The sequence below is a fragment of the Convolutriloba macropyga genome, chromosome 13 (genome assembly GCF_964194025.1).
Source record: "Convolutriloba macropyga chromosome 13, txConMacr16.3, whole genome shotgun sequence".
In the NCBI taxonomy this organism is placed as follows: domain Eukaryota; kingdom Metazoa; phylum Xenacoelomorpha; order Acoela; family Convolutidae; genus Convolutriloba; species Convolutriloba macropyga.
This window is the reverse complement of record NC_134480.1, coordinates 32,506,471-32,526,648: the sequence shown is the minus strand read 5'-3', so window position 1 is coordinate 32,526,648 and position 20,178 is coordinate 32,506,471. Positions and strand designations below refer to the sequence as shown.

Below are 20,178 nucleotides of genomic sequence, written 5' to 3'. Positions count from 1 at the left end.
CGAACAAATAGCGATACCAAAAGCAATCGAATATGCCCTACAAAAGTATATTCATTCTACCCATCCAGGGAGTTTCGCCATGCTTTCGCTGGCCGAAAAAATCTGGTGGTCTTATATCCACCAAGATATAGTAATTAATGCTAGTGAGAGCAAAGCCTGCACATAAATGCGTAAAAATTTAAAATCAGTTATTCCGCATAGCAAATGGTCACCTTTACTCAATTGCATTGAACCGAATGACGAAATCCAAATAGATTTTGGTGGACCTATTATTATGAAATGGGAATAGAACAATATTTGTTAGCAAGCATTGATCGCTTTTCAAAACACTCTACAGTAGAAATAGTTAAAAACGGTTCTAGTAAAATTATATTCAAATTCCTGAATATATATATATATATATATATATATATATATATATATATATATACAAACATTGAGTGCCAAAAACAGTTAGATTAGATCAAGGTAGATGTCTAACAGGTAAAAAGTCTGAAACATTTCGTTTTGAAAATAACCTTGAACCAATACATGCACTGCAATTTATCATAAAGCAGTATGTCTAGAAGAACGTTTTTTTCAAACTATTGAACGACAGTTATCATGCATGAAAGCGCATCTATAAGAAAAATTATTCTTGAACATGCAATACAAGCAATCATTCAGCGAATAAGAAAAACTAAACAAAAAACAACAAATATCACTCCATTTGAAGCACACCTTGGCGGACAATGTAAAACACCAATCTCTAGTGTCACAGCCAAATCAAATAAAAATAATCTAAATTATAATAATATAATTAAACATTAATTAGACGAGGACACCATCCCCGGCCGTTCGTATCTCACCGAAAATCAGAATAAGTTCCAATGTGGAGATAGAAAAGGTTATCTGTGCCGTGAAGGCCATTGCTTATGAAGAGAAGCAAAAACTGAAAGACGATGAGGCCAGGCTGATGTGGTCAGAGGTTAATTCGAGACCAATTCCGAGCAGCGAACGGGGAATTCAAATCAAGGTTGATAGAAAACTACACCCAGCACATCGGCAGAAAAAAATCTGGACAGTCTTTACGATGTCTTGGCTCCAAGAAGTACGGCTGGAAAAGTCAGTCCAACAACTAGCGTCATCAAAAAACCTAATAGACCAGAAGTACGTGTCCGCAAATCGGACATAGCCAAAATTGGGACAAGGCACGAACGCAATACGGAACTAGGCCAATATACTGATAGAAGACTAAGGAAAATTCAAGAAAGACCATTGAAAAAAAGATTACTAACCACAAAAAGGAACTTTTGAGGAAAGATCTTGGGAGAAAAAAGATTAAACATTCCTGAAAACGGCCTGGTGACATAAGTATGACATCATCTGAACGGTCATGTATTTTTACGTCAAGCAACGTGGCCAGAGCTCTCAAAATGAGAATTCCTAAGAGAAATCCGAAAAACGATGAAGCGCTGGATCTACCGCAGTTTCTTCAATTTAGCCCAGCAGAGCCAATTGCGGCTCCACCTACACAGCCGTCTGAAGCATGTCTAACCGCGCCGTAAATTAACCGATTTTAAAAAAAAGAAACAATAAAAGTCAGCGATACTTCTATTCGGACATATCATCGGTGCGAAGAAATAAAAGACAACTAAAGAAGCAAATGAAGGCTTCTGATAAACAAACTCAGTTCATCATTCAAAATATACAGAATACGCAGGGGTATTGTACTGAATTTTCTATCCCAGATATAATGTTCATTAGTGAAGCCTACCCTAGAAAACCCAATGAAAGATGGGAAGCAGATCCTAATCCCGACTTGCCAACGAAACGAAAAATGACACTAAATGTGGTAGAATAACAATCAGATAATTCTGAATAAAACTATTTGTAAGCTCTCCAAACTTTATGTTTTTTCTATTTTTTTATTATTTTACTAGTATATAACAGGTCGTTAATACTAATTTTCTGATTTTATTTTGATAAAACTAATCAATTTCTTCAACAGGGGAATTGTCATACGGACTGGATATTTGTCATCAGAATATCCATTACCCTATTTATTTCTTAGTTAACTTTTTTCTCAATTTCCAGGGCAGTTGATTTAGTTCATTTGTCATTTGTCATATGATTGTCATTTCACGTTTGTTCAGTTAGTAGACAGGAAACTGTCTGTTGATACCTATAAACAAATACTTATTTCCTCATTCGTGCGTGAATAAACTCATAATTTTGTTAACTTCCTCTTAATCTAATTTTGTTTAATCCTCACTTTCACTCTTCTCATTTGCGCTCAAATAACTCAGTTGCATTTCAGTTTAGTCAACTGCTTTTCAAAAGTGAACTTTGGTACAGCATTGTCTTTCGCGTCTCGAATTCTCAATTCCTGAGTTGGAATTCAAATTCAATTTTTCAAGATCGGCAATCGCACCGCAATCGCCCAAGTAAACCGACAGGCACACAATTGTAGCTCAATTGGCTAGTAACACAGTCAATAAGTACAATAGAGTGATAAGAATGCGTGTCGGGGTCTTACAGAAAAATATTTTAAGATTTGAGGTGGACGGCGGTGGAAATTTTTGATTTTCAACGCCAAGAGTCTGCAGCGTTTAGCGTTGAATACTTTCAGTTAGTGTAAAAAGGCCGTTAAAAGCGGCAAAAAAATGTTTCTCGCCTCAATGCGCTGACATGTTTTGTCGCTGATTGCGTTATTTTTTGTATCAATTGGGGAGAATTTAGTTGATGTTTTATCAATGGGACAAAGGTTTTTCATTTAAGGAAAAATGTTTCTACTGAAACGTATAACTACGACGAAAATTAGCACTAATTATTCCCCATGGCAAACAACTATAACGAAACCTCTACAAAATGTCTCCCAATAATTCGAAATTGAGCTTCTTAGTAAGAGTTCTTGTTAGTTGCTCTTGGTACACCATCAAAAGATTCTAACTTTACATAATAAAAGATTATAATAAGGACAATAACCATCAAAAGATAATTTATAACTGCCTAACAAAGCGCTCATTCGATGAAGTTATCATATTCAGACTGGTAATTTTTTTGAAATTTTTAGATTTAAATTGGAAGGTATTGCAGTTGGTATAACTGCAATCTGATCAACTTTATAGAGGTGATAAAAAACGTTTGGACTGCTGCAGCTAAACTAGAAAGAAGCAATGAATTATTAGTTGAAAACATTCAGCTGTTTAACAACGAAGCGGTTACAACCTTATTGTTCCGACCCACTTTATTGGGGGAGAATTATATGCTCAACTGTTTTTTTTTTTCAATAAAATTTTGCCAATCGACATATTAACATTAGAGAACTTTATTGAGTAGAATCAATAGAAAGCTCGCACAGCGAAGAATATAGTACTAAAAAGAGTTCTTTTTAATAGCAGCGAAGCGATAGCGGCTATTATTGGGGACATTATGGTTTTTAAAAATTCAAAAAAATTGAATTGTATTGGGATGTTGTCTTTTTTAAGATCTGTCCACACATTTTCATGATTTTTGAAGTCAAATTGGAGTAGTAATTTTGGTCACGCCGAATCAGGAAGTGGAGCGAAAAAGCGAGTGATTTTACGGCGTGAAATTTTTCACTCTAAATTTAAAGTAGAGTGAGAAAACGGTGTTTGAAAAAAAACTCGCTCTCTCGCTAGTGGTTTTTTGTTTACATGCAGCATTTTGGTTTTTTTTCAGTTTTCGGTCTGATCTTTTAAAAATGGTTTTCCCAGTTTCCTCCTTGTCCGTTCTAGGTCTGATTTTTTGCTTAGTCAATGAAAATCCTTGAATTGTACGTCAGGACTTGTCCTGCTATGTTTATTTTTAATTTGTCGTCTCTATCGACAATTCTTACGACCTGACTTCTTGGAATTTACGTTTAGTAGTTTCTACTGCTTTTAGGACAATTGCTTGACTTAACACACTCAAAAAAATGACTTCAGAAATCACTCAATGAACTTTAAATTTTATGAACATTTACTAGTTAAAGATCAATAGATCAATAGTGGGCATCCATTTTTGAAAATGCTCAATTAGGACATATTCCGTATAGAGCCTATGTGTTTCATTAAAATGATAGTCCAAATTAAACCCAAAAAGTCTAGTGGTCTGTTAAATGACTTGTGGTCAATCTGTATTTCTTATTTCTTTACTTGTTTCAATTCAGTGGAAGGCCACAAGCGTCTATCGCGGCTATTTTCCGCGGCAACCTGCCGGCTATGTTAAATTGGTTTTCCGGGAAATTTTTGATATTTAATTTTTCGTGAAAATCATAATGATATCAGTTGTTTTTTTGGGAACTTTAGCCAAATTTTTTGTTAATTTTTCTAAAATTTCGTGTATTTTTCTAATCAATAGTTGTTTTGGTTTTTTCTGTTAACACAGAGGAGAGTTGATGACTCGTTTGATTTCAAAACTTAATTTCAAAATTTGGTGAATTCTTAAAAAATAAGACTTTGAAATAAAATGTGGCACCAAATTTAACTTAGCCCCTTTTTTCAAGTTTTTTGGAAACAGAAACTTAAAAATTGCAGAAATGTTTTTTCTTTCACACAACAGGCGGCTAATTCCAATTCATCTTTCCTTAGGAGTGTTCTGAATTAGAGATTTTGGCGGTTATTTTTGCAAACAAAAAATAAGCCTTGTCAAAAATTCAACCTTCAATTCTAATGTATTGCATTTTTTGTTACCAAAATATCCATTTCGTTCTCATTTGGAACGATTACTTGCTGTTTTGGACCACGCCGCAACATCGAGGGTAGTTTTGGTCTCATTATGGATAAATTTAGCAAATTTTGTATTTTTATGTTTTTTACGGACCGGAACAAATTCCCCTCAGACGTCAGTTATTGATGGCAAATACAAACGTGAAAATTCGACCCAATCATCATATAACATCTTTTCAGGGAAAATTTTATGAGTTTTAGGGTTTACACTAGAATTTCTTTCGTAAACTTGAACTGTACTCATTCTTGAATTATTTATACCCGAACTCGTTCTCTTTTCCATCTCCTGGCTGAGTTTCAATTACATAAGATGCAAATGACTTCCCAAATGATTGTAAGTAAATTTAATCAATTCCGTCTGTTAATAACTAACGGTTTTTATGTCTTTGAATAAATTGTTTTAAGAAAATTACTGTGTTTGATCTTTGCCCATTATAAAAAAAATCTGTCAACTCTTTGCTTAGTCTTAGAAAATTTAGTTTGCACCTTCTTTCCAGTGACAGAATCTTTAATTTTGCGTTTCATTTAAGTGTTAAATATTGTTTCCAAGGATTTGGTACCCCGAGTCTCCATAAAACAATTTTTGACTTTTGCAGATTTGCACATTTTATAAGTTGTTTTTTGTTGTCACCTTTTCACATTGTCTCAAAAACAACATTATCACTATTAGCTTTGAATGAAAACTCAGTTGACCAGTCAAACTTTGCTCCCGATTAGCGTAAGATTTTTAATGACTTCGAAATAGTGTTCATGCAAAATTTATTTTGAATTTTTAATCTTTTCCTAGGTTTGTTGATATTTTTGTTGTCCTATCATATGTTCTCGACGAAAATAGGTCTCAGTGGAGACATAAACATGTTTTAGAGACAATGTGAACTTATTTATTGTTTTCATTTGATAGCTAACGGTATAATTGAATGTAAATAAAATGTTTTGAAAAACTGATCGTTTTTGTTCTTATTTTTGGCAACTTGGATGTCATTCTAATGAATGACAGATCTCATTTGATCATCAAATGTGATTCAATCAAATAGTCAATATCTTTCCAATCGATAACTGTTGGTTCTAAAGCTTCAACATTTTGGTTTCATTCAATTCTCATTTATGTGGTTTTTATTGTAATTTAGAGGAATTCTGACTGTATTCTTTACTTTGCAGTGTTAAAACTTAGTTGGTGCTAATGAGACGTAAACCGGGCTTTCGCGGAATTTCCACATTAATCTAATTATTCTGTGTATGTTGGAAAAGTATGGTGCTTTTGAAAAAAGAAATGTTTGAAAAATCAGTTTTTTCCATTTGCTTATCTACTTTCTGTCACTTTGTCGCATTAAAAAAAGTTCTCTTAATTATTGACCTTGTGGTCCTGATGCATCGAGTTGTCAGAAAATGAAGTTTCTTAATATTTGCCAATAATTGGTTTTAAAAAATCTTCACCAGTTACAACGACAACCATGGTTCCCATTGGCTTTGAAGGTGAGACTTGTTGAAACTGCATAAAGTTTTAATAAATACTTGATGTCTTTAACAGCTTCGACTTAATTTGCTAACAAAAATTATGTGAGTTTTAGGTTTTTAGATGTATTTTTTATGACTTATTCTGGATGTAGGCAGGCCTCAAGGGCTTCATATGGAAAAAATAAAAAAATGCCCTGAAATTTTCAGTGGATAGTTAATGGTTTTATTGATTGTAGTCGATTGTATTTAATTCTTCTCAAAAAAGTAAATTTATTTTTGATTTTTGCCCGTTTCATTTTTGTCAATTTGTTATCAAGTTTTGTTAATGACCGGTCCCATATTGTTCCTGGAATTGTGAAGTTATTTTTGGATGCTCTTTTTGCTGGTATACTGTTTATCTGAGGCTTTTTAGATGCTATTTGATTTTGTTATTTGTATTCTGTTCCATTTGTAGACAATGGTAAGTAATTTCATTAGTTAGCCATAGTTGCACTATTAATTCATCTTCTCCCTAATGGCCAATCCCAATGGCTCCAAAGAAACTATAAAAGAAACTATCTGGTATTTTTAGATGAAAGCTGGTGGTTTTAATGAATATTGCCCCTTTTACTTTTGTTTTTGTTGAATTGTTACCCAATTTGTGGACAGGTCACAGCCTTTTTGAAGGGAAATACCATTTGGTTTGCACGGGAATTGTTTTGAGCACGCTTTAAACAGAGTTAGATTTGAAAGCGCGTTGCAGTGAAAAATAGGGAGTCATGGGATTATTACAATTAACTGAAAAATGTCAGTAGAGTGCAATCTAGTCAAAATTTACCTAAAATTGGTCTTGTTTTATGAATCAAACATTTGGTATGCCAATAAAACTATCGTCAAACGAATGAAAAACCTGCAGAGAAAAAGTTTGAAATGGTTACAATCAAGCAGCCATTTTACTGATAAGAATACAATGATTGGATCAATAAATTTAATCCAAACTCATATCAACTTGTCTTCACGGATCTCGTGGTTTTGAACAAAATTTCGGCTAGTAAATTTCTATTTCGGGGAGAGCAATTTCAGCAAATGAGAAATGGACATCCCAAAACACGGTCTACCAAACAAGTCTGTTTCTTCGCTAAAAAGAAGCGGTTGCATTTTTTGAGCAATGAAAACGTCGAAAGCGGTAAATTTTTGTATGATTTGGAGCTTTTAGCGGCAAATTTTTATCCATCGCATTCATTTGAAATTTTTCGACAAAATCTCTACCAAGGTTCGAACCTCTCAGCTCATGCTTTTCCGCTACTTCAGATTCCACTGCGGCACCTGCCACTTAGTTTTACGATATATCATTAGAGTTTTGGTAAGATTAGCGGTGAAAAAGATCACTAAGTAAGAAGAAGCAGTGAAAAATAAAAAAAATCCTCTTCCAATTCTGTCCACTTCTAAGCTATGAAAATTCTTGAAAGTGGCTAAATTTGAATACAAAAGGTCACCTTCATACTGTTTCATATTCGGTGCCGTCACACAAGACGCAGTAGTGACGACCCAATTAACCTGAACAGCAGCACCTCCACAAATTATGCTTCTGTTTCGATGGTCATCCGTTATGTGAATACGGACATAGAAGGGCGCCTCACTGACATCAATAGGCACACCATTAGTTACTAATTTTGTGAATTTGCTGGTAAATTTTACAGATTTATCAGAATTAGATTGCTCGTTTACCAAAGCGAGAGGAAAATGAGGAATAATAGCCGAAGTAAGGATAAGTATAGAAACAACAATATTCATGTTCCTTGTATAAGAAATTATTGACATCTTCCCTCGTCTGAAAACTTTAACTTCAATAGCGAGTTTAGATTTAACTGAACTTTAACCCAGTAATAAAGTACTTCAGCTATGTTCTCGTCAACTAAGTAACGAATCTCGTTTCAAAAGTTCAGATATCAATGTCGAGTAAATTGAACAAGTTTGTAAATTGATGCTTGCATTAATTACACAATGTCATAAACTTTGAACTTCTATAAAATTAGAAACAGATTTGGTGAAACCTGATTAATCTTTTTGGGCAGCAAAAACTCCTTAGTTGCGTGCAAATTTTTACATTCGATGGCAAAAAAAAACAACTATTGATTTGTATCACTGAATTTGACCCCTGATTTTTTAAAGTACTTTAGAATTCTAATAGATATGGATAGCCAGAATTGGCAATAAATACACGACCCAGATTTGGTGGTTCATATGGTACTGTTTTTCTTTTAAAAAAAAAACAACATACTTCAGCAAAACTGTTTTTTCAAACGAAATTGTGTTTAAAGTTGTAAGTTTACTCAAAGTTTCCTTAAAGTTAACGTATAAGTAATTCAAGATTACAAATGGATAAAATAAAAAGTTAAGAAAGTGTAAAATTTTGAAGACAACATGACCACATATATAGAAAGAATTTTTGAAGACTACATGTCATACTGGAGACTGGGCTGCTACTTTTCCACAGTTTCGGAAATCCATAATCACCACAATCTGGACCGCATAGCCCAAAATTTTTTTTTATTAAAATTTGCGAAAAGACGTACATTTGAATGAATTCTCTTTATTGTTTGATACCAATTAGGAAACCTGGTTTTCTCAAAAATTCCTCCTTACTCAAATTTCTTGGAAGAAAAACTCACGTGAATATGTTTTTCTTAGAACTTTTCTCTGAATCTCATTAAATTTTGTAATGTCATTGGATTGAAAACTTTCAAAAAAAATCCAACCGATGTGCTCAATTTATTATCATTTGAATTTTTTGAAGCAGCGGCACAATATCAATGTCTAACCAACTTATTTGAAAAAAATTATTTCAGAAAAAAAAACCTTAAAAATCATATTACTAAACTTAAAACGAATTATATAACCAAAAAAATCAACTTTTGTATCTAATTGTTTCCAGCAACAATTTTTTATAAAATTTTTATCGCATGATACCATAAAATTGATGAAACAATCGATGAACTTTAGTTCTGATTAATCTGTGCTATCAGTTAAATTTTAAACCAGAAATTTGCCTTCTGCTCATTGTTTCGACAAATTTTTAAGGGATAGGAGTCTTATAATCAAAAGTTGCTCCTTTTTGCCGCTAAATTGTACGAGTAAGGTTATTGCGAGGAGAAATGCGAACAATAACATAAGATAATTGATCATCAGCAAACGCCCATTTTGTGCAGCGTTCCAGAATTTCAATTAAAGAAGGGCAGGGGATTTTTTATTTAATTTTTTGTAATTAAATTTTAGTCATTATTTTTTGGGTTCAATCTTGTAATTTGTTTTCTTTTGATTCTCTTCTGAACTGTGTGACAAGAGTCACCAAAAAGTGTGTTTTTTTTGAAATTCTCATAATAAAGATATCAACAGATGATGGGTTGCTCAGACTTTAAAACATCATTCTTTGTAAAATTTTGTAATGCGTCTTCTCTCCAATAATATTAGTATAATGGGATTTTAAACTCTTTTTGTCACTTTTTTCTTTATGAATTGAAACCAGAGAAATAATATCATGATTTATACACTTTGTTTTGGTCTTGGCAATGTCATAATTATTTCAAAAATATCCATGAGCAAAGTAAATACATTTAGTTTTTCGGCTACATAATTGAGATATCTGACAATTTTTCATTCCTGTGTAATCACTACTCTAAACGCCTTGAACTTTTAGGTTGTTAAAAAGTATAGAAGAAAATCTAAGCAATTGGTAATTTCCATATTTGTACATAAGGACTTAGTTCAAACCGACTGTGCATCTTATCTTTTTATCTTACCAAAACATTTTATAGTAAACTTGCGGGACCTAAACCCAAAACTTTTGGAGCAAATTTTTAGGAGGGCAGTTCCGAGATCTAAACCCATAATTTTTGGAGCAATAGTAGACTTCTAGATGTGGCACCGGAATACCGAAACGTTGGGCAATTTAATTAAATATTTGTATTAGTTTCCTTTGCTCCAATTTTTCTGTCTGAGCTGTCTGAAATTAGTTGTCTTAAAACTATTTAAATCTTGCTTCGAAAAATTAAAAAATAATTTGATTTTGTCACATTATTAAGAAGTTTTGTTCGTTAATCGTTCCTACAATTTCAGAGATAATGTCTGAATATTTTTTTCTATAACAAAACGTTACCAGGGTGGAATTGTCACATTTAGGAATGTCCAGATTTTTTTTATCAAAATAGCTGTCGATTACATCTTGATTGTTTCAATCCCCATAATTTTGGGGTTTCCTTTAAGTAATGAAGGGTTTTCAATTCCCATACAGGGTATTAAACGTTCAAAATGTAGGTTTTGATACATGGGTGAGAGCAGTTCAAACACGATATAACTTGCATTTTTGTTGCTACAGCAAAAAAGAAAATGTAATTGAAATCCGATTTCAAAAACTCTCTCCCATGTATTAAAATTTGCAAAATACACTAGTTCCAGCACATGTACTCGCAAACTAAATTACCAAACGCTTCGTTAAAGTTTTGAAGCTTATTGCAGTCTGCTTTAGAAACATTAGAGAACTCAGGGTACAATTTTTTTGGTCGCTAAAACCTGGAGGCACGTGCAATTAGCAATTAGCACGTGCAAAAGAGAATGCTAAGTTTTGCGGCCCTAACTTAGCGGCCCGATCGCAGTAAGGAAACATAATTTTTGGCGGTGAGGCCAAACCCACTAATACTTTTTACATTTCCCATCAAAATCTGAAACGAAAGCACTTGCCTCGCCTTGGAAACGGAAACATTTGGCTTATTCACAACTTTTAAAAGGCTTCTCCAAATACTCCCTCTTTTGAAAAAGAGGAACCTCCAGCAACTACTCCCAGCAGCCTTTTGAAAAACAGGAAAAAATTAGAAAAATTGACAAAAACTTTTCGTTTAATAATTTGCAATACTGTACTCTTAACTGTACTCGCTGAGATTCATGTGCTAACATATACTTACCGCAGTTGTCTGTTCAGGCTAAAATTTGTGCCATCGATTCTTTCATTCTGCTTGTAAAGAAACATTGATGGCTCTGCCACTAATTAATTACTGGTACTTAATTACTTCTGCTAGTCAATTACTGACTCTTCTTTCTGTTTCTAATGGAAAAAGTACCAAGGACGAACTCGGGGAAAATGGGTCAAGCATAGGACAGTTATCTGCCGATCTAGGGTATAACTAATTAAAACCCAATCTGAATTCATCTTTTTTTGCCTCAAAAAATCACCTTAAATGCTCTATGAAGTTAAAACTTGATTTCAGCCCTAGTGATTAAAAAATTTAAAAACTTGCAAGAATCATGCAAGCTATCTTGCAAGAGAATACATACTTCTTGCAAGATTCTTGCAAGATTCTTGCAAGATTTTGAATCCTGGCTAATTTTTTTTTCATTGAATTATGTTTTGTAACTTGTTCAGTAAACAATAATTTGCTTCAAATATATTTCCTAAAGCATTTGTACCCCGATTTATTTTTTGGCCTTGATTGATATCTTGCAAGATTCTTGCAAGAATCTTGCAAGTTTTGAATCATCTTGCAAGATTTTTGCAAGATTTGAATCCGCTCATCACTAGGGAGGTTTACGAATGCGTGAATGTTAATTATTAATTTCTCCGTTGAATTTGACTTAATTACCGCCGTTTGTTGGTTAATTTCTGACGGACAACACATAAATGTAACATGATAAAGTTGTTTAGCTTGACTATGATATAAAATTATTATACTGATCTTTTGTCCTGAGTGTTATGTTGCCACCTGAATCAGAGCTTGCCGTTATCAGAATGAGAGGATTCGAATATCATTAGCGGTGAACGCAAAGCAAGCCGAAGTAAAAGTAAGCCGACATAAGAGAAAGCCGAAAGTTATGTAATAGATATGTAATCTATCGGAAATAATACATTGTTAACCGTTACAATCAACACTGCGCATAATATTATAGAGCATAATGTATTCCAATGCACCAAAGAAACAAAAGAACGTCAATTTTTAGACATCTAGTGGGTACGGGCCTCAGCAGACGGCTGTCCATGGCCATGCCTCTCATTCGCTGTAGGATGTAATCCGGAAATCGCAGGCCGGTTATCGCGGCGGTTACCGCGGGCGGGTTATCGCGGCCCGCCAGGGGCAACTAAAAATTCGGGTATCCCAAAATTTTTCGGCCTTCTTGACCTCATTTTCAAAATTCGGCTTGCTTGCCTATCTGCTTGCTTGACCGCCACCATTATTAGCATTCGCTCCCCGGATCATAGTCTCAGAGTAACCCAGTACTGAAGCATGAACTTTCGATTCTGGAATTTTACTATGGCCATATTCTGATCATGGGACCTTTAACACTGTCAAGAGAAAAAATCAGAGAAAAACATCGGATGTCTGAATTGTCTCTGGCCAGTTTCCAAACTAATTCTGGAAATATTATGCCCAGACAAAATTTTCATCAAGAAAAAACTTTTTTATCAGAGACTTTGAGAGAATTAGGAAAAATTCTAGATAAAAAAGCTCAGACAATGATGAATTTTAAAAAAAAGCATTACGAGGTCTATCTTTATTGGATTTTTAAATAAAATTTTGAATCGATCGAATTCGATGGGAGCCCAAACTAGGACGCAGCACCTCAAACGAAGAACTCACTATAGGACAAAACATGCTCAGCTCAAAATAAAATTCTATCACAATAGTGGTTTATATTATATAATTTTCAATAGTTTTAGCTATCCATTCATAAAAATAAGGAATGCTTGTAAAGTAACTTCCAGAATTGCAGTCGTTAATCGGTCGATTAAAATCTTGATCACTTTTGTCGCTGTGATAATAACTTGCAACACCCATCAGACATTCCCCCTTAAGGGGCTTTCTTGCAAAGGTACATGCCTTCTCATAGAGAGGACTTCCAGAATCTCCTTCGCATAAATGGCTCCCAGATGTCACTGGATCAGTGCAGATGTTGTATTCCGGACAAAATTCCATTTTCCATATGTTCGAGTACTGAAAGTATACTTCTATGTATTTTATTTTTTGATACCAACTTAATATCTGTATTCTCTTTCAATCCGAAACCTCCATAATGCACTATAGATAGCTCCTGTTTGTTGTTATGCAGAAGTAGTGATCATAGAACTTCCATTTATGGAAAAGCTGAAATCATAGATCTTCCATTCATGAAAAAGTTGTAGTCATAGAACTCTCATTATGAAAAAGTTATAGTAACAAAAATTCATTTATGACAAAGTCGTAGTCCTACCATTTTCTTTTTAAATGTATGAAGTCGATGCTCCATAATATGAAAGTTCTATGATTAAAACTTTTTGTCAGCCCGTGAATTCCCATCAAAAGCAGTTTTGGGCCAATATTTGTTTGTCCAAATACCAAACAATTCTGCAAGCAGACACTAAAAAAGCTACACAAAATAGTCTAAAAATGTTTTTTTTTGCCTTTTAAACAAATTGGCACATCATAATGATATCTTTTCAAATAACATTGATGCAAAGACAACTGAAGCAAGATGACAGAGAAATGTAAAATATGTTTATATATATATATATATATATATATATATATATATATATATATGTGTATATATATATATATATATATATATATATATATATATATATATATATATATATTGCATAGCTTGTTTGAAAAGTAACAATTATTTCTCGAACAGTTTCGTCGCTGGAGATGAGCACTCCAATTTTATTGGTAAAACATGATTCTGCCATTAAAAGAAAGGCATCTTGAGCGTATTGTTACACCATTTTGAACGAACGAAAACAACTGCTTTTTTCATCAAAATTATTATTATTTGCAGCGTTTCTCAAAAGAACACATTATTTTTGGAAACATAACTAACTGTACCTCTGAAAATTGAACTGGAGCAAGAAAAAGCGTTTTTTATCTTTCTAATACGCTCAAGCGAGGGTTTCCAATCTTTTAAAACATCTTCAACTAGCTTTTTTAGGATTTTTATGACAATCATGGGTCTTCTGTTCACTTTTTTGGATTTTGTGGTAACTTCTGCTCGAATCTATTATTTTTCCGATAAAATTTTTGCGCATACTGTGCACTGGATCATGTTGTGAGGTTGTTTTTGCCGTATTTTTGTCGTAAAATCTATCAGCTCGTAGCGCATGAACTTGGCAAACAGCGAAAGAACAAAGTGGTTTAGCCATCATTTATAGTCAGTCTGAGAAAATGACAATAAAATTTTTTTTCAAACTTCTAAATTTCACACCGTTTTTTCTCGCCTGGGTGCAAATCATGCTTATCAAGCGCGAATCGTGCTTTAAAAGCAGAAATTAAGCTGTAGTAGCTTTTTGGTAGCATACAGTAAAGCAGCAAGCAACAAACAATGAACAAAAATAATCGGTAACAATTGACATCGACGTTATTCTACCTACAATACATAACTAAACTTTTATCCTTGTAACAATTGTAACAAAATATGAAATTGTAACAAAATATGATAGTTCTGTTGCACTGAGGTTGAAAATCTCAGTTGCAGCTTAAGGCCTAACGGAAAACGTATCTCGTTTGTAGAAACGAGATACGCTTTCTATTGACACAGCAGCAAATAAGATAAAATTGATAGTGCATTTTTACTTCTACATTTGCTTTGCTACAAATTAGTCAGAATTAATCAGTAGTCTACAAACATGGAAAAAGGTTGAAGAAAAGTGTTCTATATAGTAAAAAAAAGTTGCGGAAAGTTTTGCATTGCTTACGGCTTTGAAAGGTATAAAAAGCTGAAACGCAGCTGTAACCATCGTTTACTCAACGAGCCGCTACAACCTGACAAATAGAAAAACTGGCATTTAAATGCCATCTCCGCATTTATGAAAAAAGAACTAACAGAAAAAAGAAAACCTTAAACATAGAATCAATTTTCAAAACCCTGAAAACTGAAGAATCGCTTGAGGTCCGATCAGCAAAACATAGAAAAGAGACGTTTAAAGTTGGAGTCATTTTTGTTTTTCAAATTTGCGGTAACTTTTAAATAAAAATCTTTATTTTTCTCAAAATGCAGCTGGGTGCAACTTCAGTTAAGTGCTTTATTGCACTGTTCTACTGGTCAGAGAAAACGTTCAAAAGAAAAAACAGAACTCTGTCTATAGCACCAAGTGTTTCCTCAATAAAGTATATTGAATCCCCGCCCCGTTAATACAAAATGCTATATTAACCAATGTTTTCTAAATCAAGATTTCTTTTTCAAAATATGTTTCGAAAAACAACGTGGCTGGTTTTTCCTCTAAAGAAAGAAGGATGTTGTTAAGCTGTAAAATTTTCTAAAAAGACTAACAGCAATAACAGCTAAATTTGGTGCAGTCGTTATTTTCTACAACCCAAAAATAATTCGGATGGCAATCGGTCGCTGACTTTTTAAAAATCTTTTTGCTTTTTTTATTTACATTACAGAGCAGAAAGAGTGAAATTGAGATTTACTAATTCCCAGTCCAATTGCATTACCATGAAGTTTCATGGAGGCTCATCTATTTTTTCAAGTGAAAAGTCTATGATCGTTTTGACTTTTATAAAAATTTGTTATCAAAATAAAAATTGGATAACAAAGCGTTGCCAATTTTTTTCTCATTTTTTCCCTGGTCAACTGGCAGCTCAGAGTCAACAACGAAAGATTGCGTTGTCTTTATAATATAATGGAATTTAACATTTATTGTGGTTCTACATTTTAAATGTTCATTTTCAGCTGTGTGAAGCTACGAGTTTTAAGAAAAAAAATGATTTCTTTTAAGTTTCTGTCTTTTTCCCATTTTTGATTAAACATTTTTTCTTGTCTTGTTATATTATTGAAATGTGATATTTCTGATTGTCGACGCTTATAAAGAGAACAGAATGGAATCTTTCAATTTTTCCTCAATCAAATACTGGTTTTAACGGCTCGACACCGTCTTCTTTTTGATTTTGCTGTTTTTTTATATTTGTCTTTAGTTGTCGTTCTTGAGGAAATGAATGAATATTTCTGAATAAATGCAGGTGATTTGCGTAACGATTTCAGTTGATATCTAATGGTTTTCATTATTTGAAACCTGCGGCTTTCAAAAAATTTAAACGTAATTTTCAACTTTGCCTTTCGCCCCATATTTTTGCTTGTGAAATAAAAAATCAATTTGTTGAGTTTTGATTGCATTTGACGCTATTCTGACTTTGTAGTTAAGTATTTTTTAAGTGTTGTTTCATGTATTGTTGTTATTTGACTTTATTGCTTGTCTTGTCTTGTAGTGTTAATAATGGCAGGTCTCATCGGTCTTCTAATGCGATATTAATTTCTATACTAAAAGATTTTAGCTCAAAGCAATTTTTGTCATCCACCAATTGTTTTTTTTTAATAATATTTGAATTTTGATAGTTATTTATCTGTTCCTTAATTGGTTGACAGTTAAGCCGAAAATATGGATGAGCGGCGTTGGAACATTATGTCGTTTGGTTTTAAAAACCGACCATACCGTCGATACCAAGGAATAATGCTTAAGTGCTTTTGCGGTTTTTCTCTAACTACACTGACTATCTACACTAACTACAATCGAGCATACAGATAATTTTTCTTAATTAGAAAAACAACAATTTCAGGACTACGGGAGGAAGGCTAAGTACGTATATTTGGAACCTTGAATTTGGATTCAGTGAATGCGACTTGTTGCAGTCGATCTGGAAGTTGCAAACTGTCAGAGGATGTAGATCCCATTGTCAATAGAGTCAATAGAGATCCGTGGTTTGTATCAACTATGCACATCCTGATTGGTTTTCTCTTTGCCAATGGAGTCCCAACTCGTATTAGACCAATGTCGTTCATCGGAGAGCCATCATCCATGTACGAAAAGCTGAAAGTTAAACAACTAAATTTTTCATCTAAGCACTAAATAACACCGACCGGAAACATTTTCTTGTAAACAATGGCCGACTGTGGGGTGAGGATGCTGGCCAGATTACGGCCAGTGGGCTAGCCAGGTTGAGGCGATCTTTAATGATCAGGCAATTAGAGTGCAGAGGGGGAAGTGCGTTTTTATTACACGGGTAAGTTTGCTGGTCAAATTCTGGATAGTGTCTGATTATAAAGGAGATAGTCTGCTCATGGCAATTATTGTGTGCAAAATTAAAACGTAGCTAAAGCCTTATCAGACTGACTTTGTCTGGATGTGTCTGACCAATAACGAGCACCTCAACTTCGTTACCCACTGATGAGGTTGAACAGAAAGATGGCTCACCAGAGCGCATCGTTTTTGACAATTATTTTTTTTTTGGGGGGGGGGATCAGTGTGAAAATCTTTCATTGTTTTGATTGGTTTGATTTGTTTTTATTGTTTTTGATTGCATGTTTTATAAACGAAGGGAATGACCGCTTTGCCTGGTATTCAAAAAAGCACATGATAAATCAGCGCTGAACTAGTATTTCTCGGTCTGTGATTTCACTGTGAACATATTATAATCATGTCATTTTGTAGCACGAGAAGAGTATTTTCAGACAAAAACTAATTACACCTAAAGCTTCTGTTTTCCAAGTCAAAGCGCGAACAGAAAAACGGAAAAGCAGCATCTTTTTGACAACACCGCCATTCAGACTAATTGCCAGGAAATGGGTACTTTGACATAATTTGCTGGTCTTAACGCCGTTTCAATACAATTTTTAAAGATAATCCAACAGAAGAAAACATTATTTTTCTGCTTTCTGCAATGTTCGAAGAGAATAAATCAGTATTTTTTTCACAGCTAATGATGATTCATGACGATAGTTCCCAGCACTTGACTTCTGCCTGGAAAGCACATTTTTTTTACAAGATCATAGTATGGTCACTGTAAACAAATTATGGTGATATCAGTCTCAATATAAGATTAATTTCCTTTTAGCAGGAGTGTGAGAAGCACAGTCGAGCAAAAAAATCTAGCTAAACCTAAATTTACTCGAGTAAATCTGATGGTTCATTGGTTGTTCATTATAAATATAAAAAAACTTTAAAATCTTTTTTCAAAATACTCTTGCAATTTGCAAAAAGCATAATGTGTACCACTTGCAATCATCGATGCTTACAACCTAAAATAGTTTTGTTTATTGTTTATTTTAGTTGCATTTTTGTTTATTTTAGTTGCTAAATGTGAAATTAATGATTTCAGTAAAAATTGACTATTAAGCTTTAGGCTAGGTATGGTATAACTTAGCATCTATTTGAGAAGGACATTTGAAGAGCAATCCTTAAGAGACTGCCAAAAATGCGAGGTGCAGACCAGTTAGCCTAAATTTGGAGACAAATTGTTGGTAGTATAATTTTTGTCAAGAAAACATTTAAAATGTTTCAGTCATGTAATTTCAGGGCCAAAACTGTGCATCAAATCATCAAATCCTTTCATTTGTATTCTCGTGTTTAATTTTCACCGTCTTTCGAACGTAGGAAACGGCCTATTTTATCAATATTTTTAGAAGATTTGTGTTCACATTTCTTTCTAACGATCTTTATATCAAAGAAATGACAAATTTGCCAAAATTTTTCTCCAATCTTTCGTTTTCAGGGATTTTGGCCGATTGTAAGGCTAATAATTTACGGTTATTAATAAATATTTTCAACGCCCGTTTTTGAAAAAGTAACATAAATATATGAAATAAAACAGAAACTAGAAATATGAACAACCGATTGGTTTCGAATGTCCAGTTGGAGCAGTTGGTCCAAAAGTTTTACAGTAGCAACTATTATTAACCCATGAACACTCTGGTCAAGATAAGAAACGTACGTTAGGTCAATTGTGCAACAAAGTCGAAACTAACCACAAAACACAATTGTCAACAATTTTTGCTAAGAAGTGCGTTTAAAACCGTCTTCTAACTTGCGACCAGCACCACTTTTAAAGAAAAAAAAGAAAAATGTCAACCACTAAAACGATGTAAAAAACGTCCATGAAAGCGTTCAAAAACCGCCATAATTTGAACCTACGAATTAATGGTCCTTTCCTCAAAAGATTGCCACTTTTACAGGTCTTCATATGTAGGGGATTCTTCTAAGTTTTGAGATAATGCCTCGCAAAGCGTTCCAAGTCTTAATCGGTACTTCTCTAGCAAAATACGCGTCTTGAATTGACAAATCAGTACTGATCACGTCTTATTTCAAGTCTTAAATCTTGTGAAAACATATCAAGACGTCTCAAGTCTAAGTCAAGTCTTGGTTAAGACTTGGCAAGATTCAGCAAGTCTTGACCATGGCTTGACAAGTCTTGATTTTTGCGTTGTTGATAAACAAGGTAAAATTTTGAGAAAAAATATATAACTATTGCGTTTCAAAAATAGCAGAAAAGGGTTTAAAATATTTTACGAAAACATTGCTATTCTGACCAAGCTTTTTTATGTGAACACATACTTGCTGAAGATGTCCCGTTAAAAAGTCTTCACTCCTAAACCAGACTTTTTTCAATGGGCAGAAAGAAATGGCCATTACTGGTATCTTTGGGCGATATCAGAATTTTTTCTTTATTTTCTATCAATTGAAATTTGTGGAGGTGCTAGCGTTTTCTTGTGCTTCTTCTTTCACTTTAGAAAATTTTATAGGCAAGCTACTATAGATGGCGGCCTTTTTTCTTTCGTTACTAAACAAAAACAAACTGTGTTTAATACTTGATCCAAGATTTGTCAAGTCATGGCCAAGACTCGCTCAAGACCTGCTAAAATTATGGCCAAGACTTGACTCAAGACGTTTCATGTGTTAGGACTTAATTTTAGACGAGCCAAGTCTAAAAAGTGACCTGATTAGAGCTATGATGCAGTACTGATTCAAGACTTGCGATTCCGCTAAATCAGTACTGATTAACACTTGACGTTCAGTCAAGGGATTCAAATTCAGTTCTTGCCGTTGTTAATCGTAATGGCATTTGCTCAAAATTTGAATTAGATTCCAAATCAACCCGGGTTGAAATTTCTTTGATTTCATACAAGGATCATATATGATTTCATACTGTCCATACTCGATTTCTTAGTACGATCCTTCTATGAAATCCAAGAAATCATATATGATCCTTGAATGAAATCCAAGAAGTCATATATG

General features: G+C 33.7%; 2 protein-coding genes across 3 annotated transcripts in view; both read right to left on the bottom strand.

Annotated features, from left to right (window-relative positions):
• LOC142351851 (uncharacterized) overlaps window positions 1-8,049 on the bottom strand; it is a 32,049-nt gene extending 24,000 nt beyond the window's left edge. For both annotated transcript variants that reach the window (XM_075404080.1, XM_075404081.1), the window contains exon 1: window positions 7,643-8,049. In XM_075404080.1, coding sequence (XP_075260195.1) covers window positions 7,643-7,967 — 325 coding nt within the window. In that variant the 5' untranslated portion in view covers window positions 7,968-8,049. The remainder of the gene's footprint in view (window positions 1-7,642) is intronic.
• Window positions 8,050-12,794: 4,745 nt separating this feature from the next.
• LOC142352022 (uncharacterized) lies at window positions 12,795-16,973 on the bottom strand. The gene is made up of 2 exons (XM_075404355.1): window positions 16,764-16,973; window positions 12,795-13,126 (listed from the first exon to the last, which is right to left on the bottom strand). Exons 1-2 carry the CDS (start codon window positions 16,965-16,967, stop codon window positions 12,824-12,826), a joined length of 507 nt encoding a protein of 168 aa, XP_075260470.1. The 5' UTR covers window positions 16,968-16,973; the 3' UTR covers window positions 12,795-12,823.
• Between the last annotated feature and the right edge of the window lie 3,205 nt (window positions 16,974-20,178).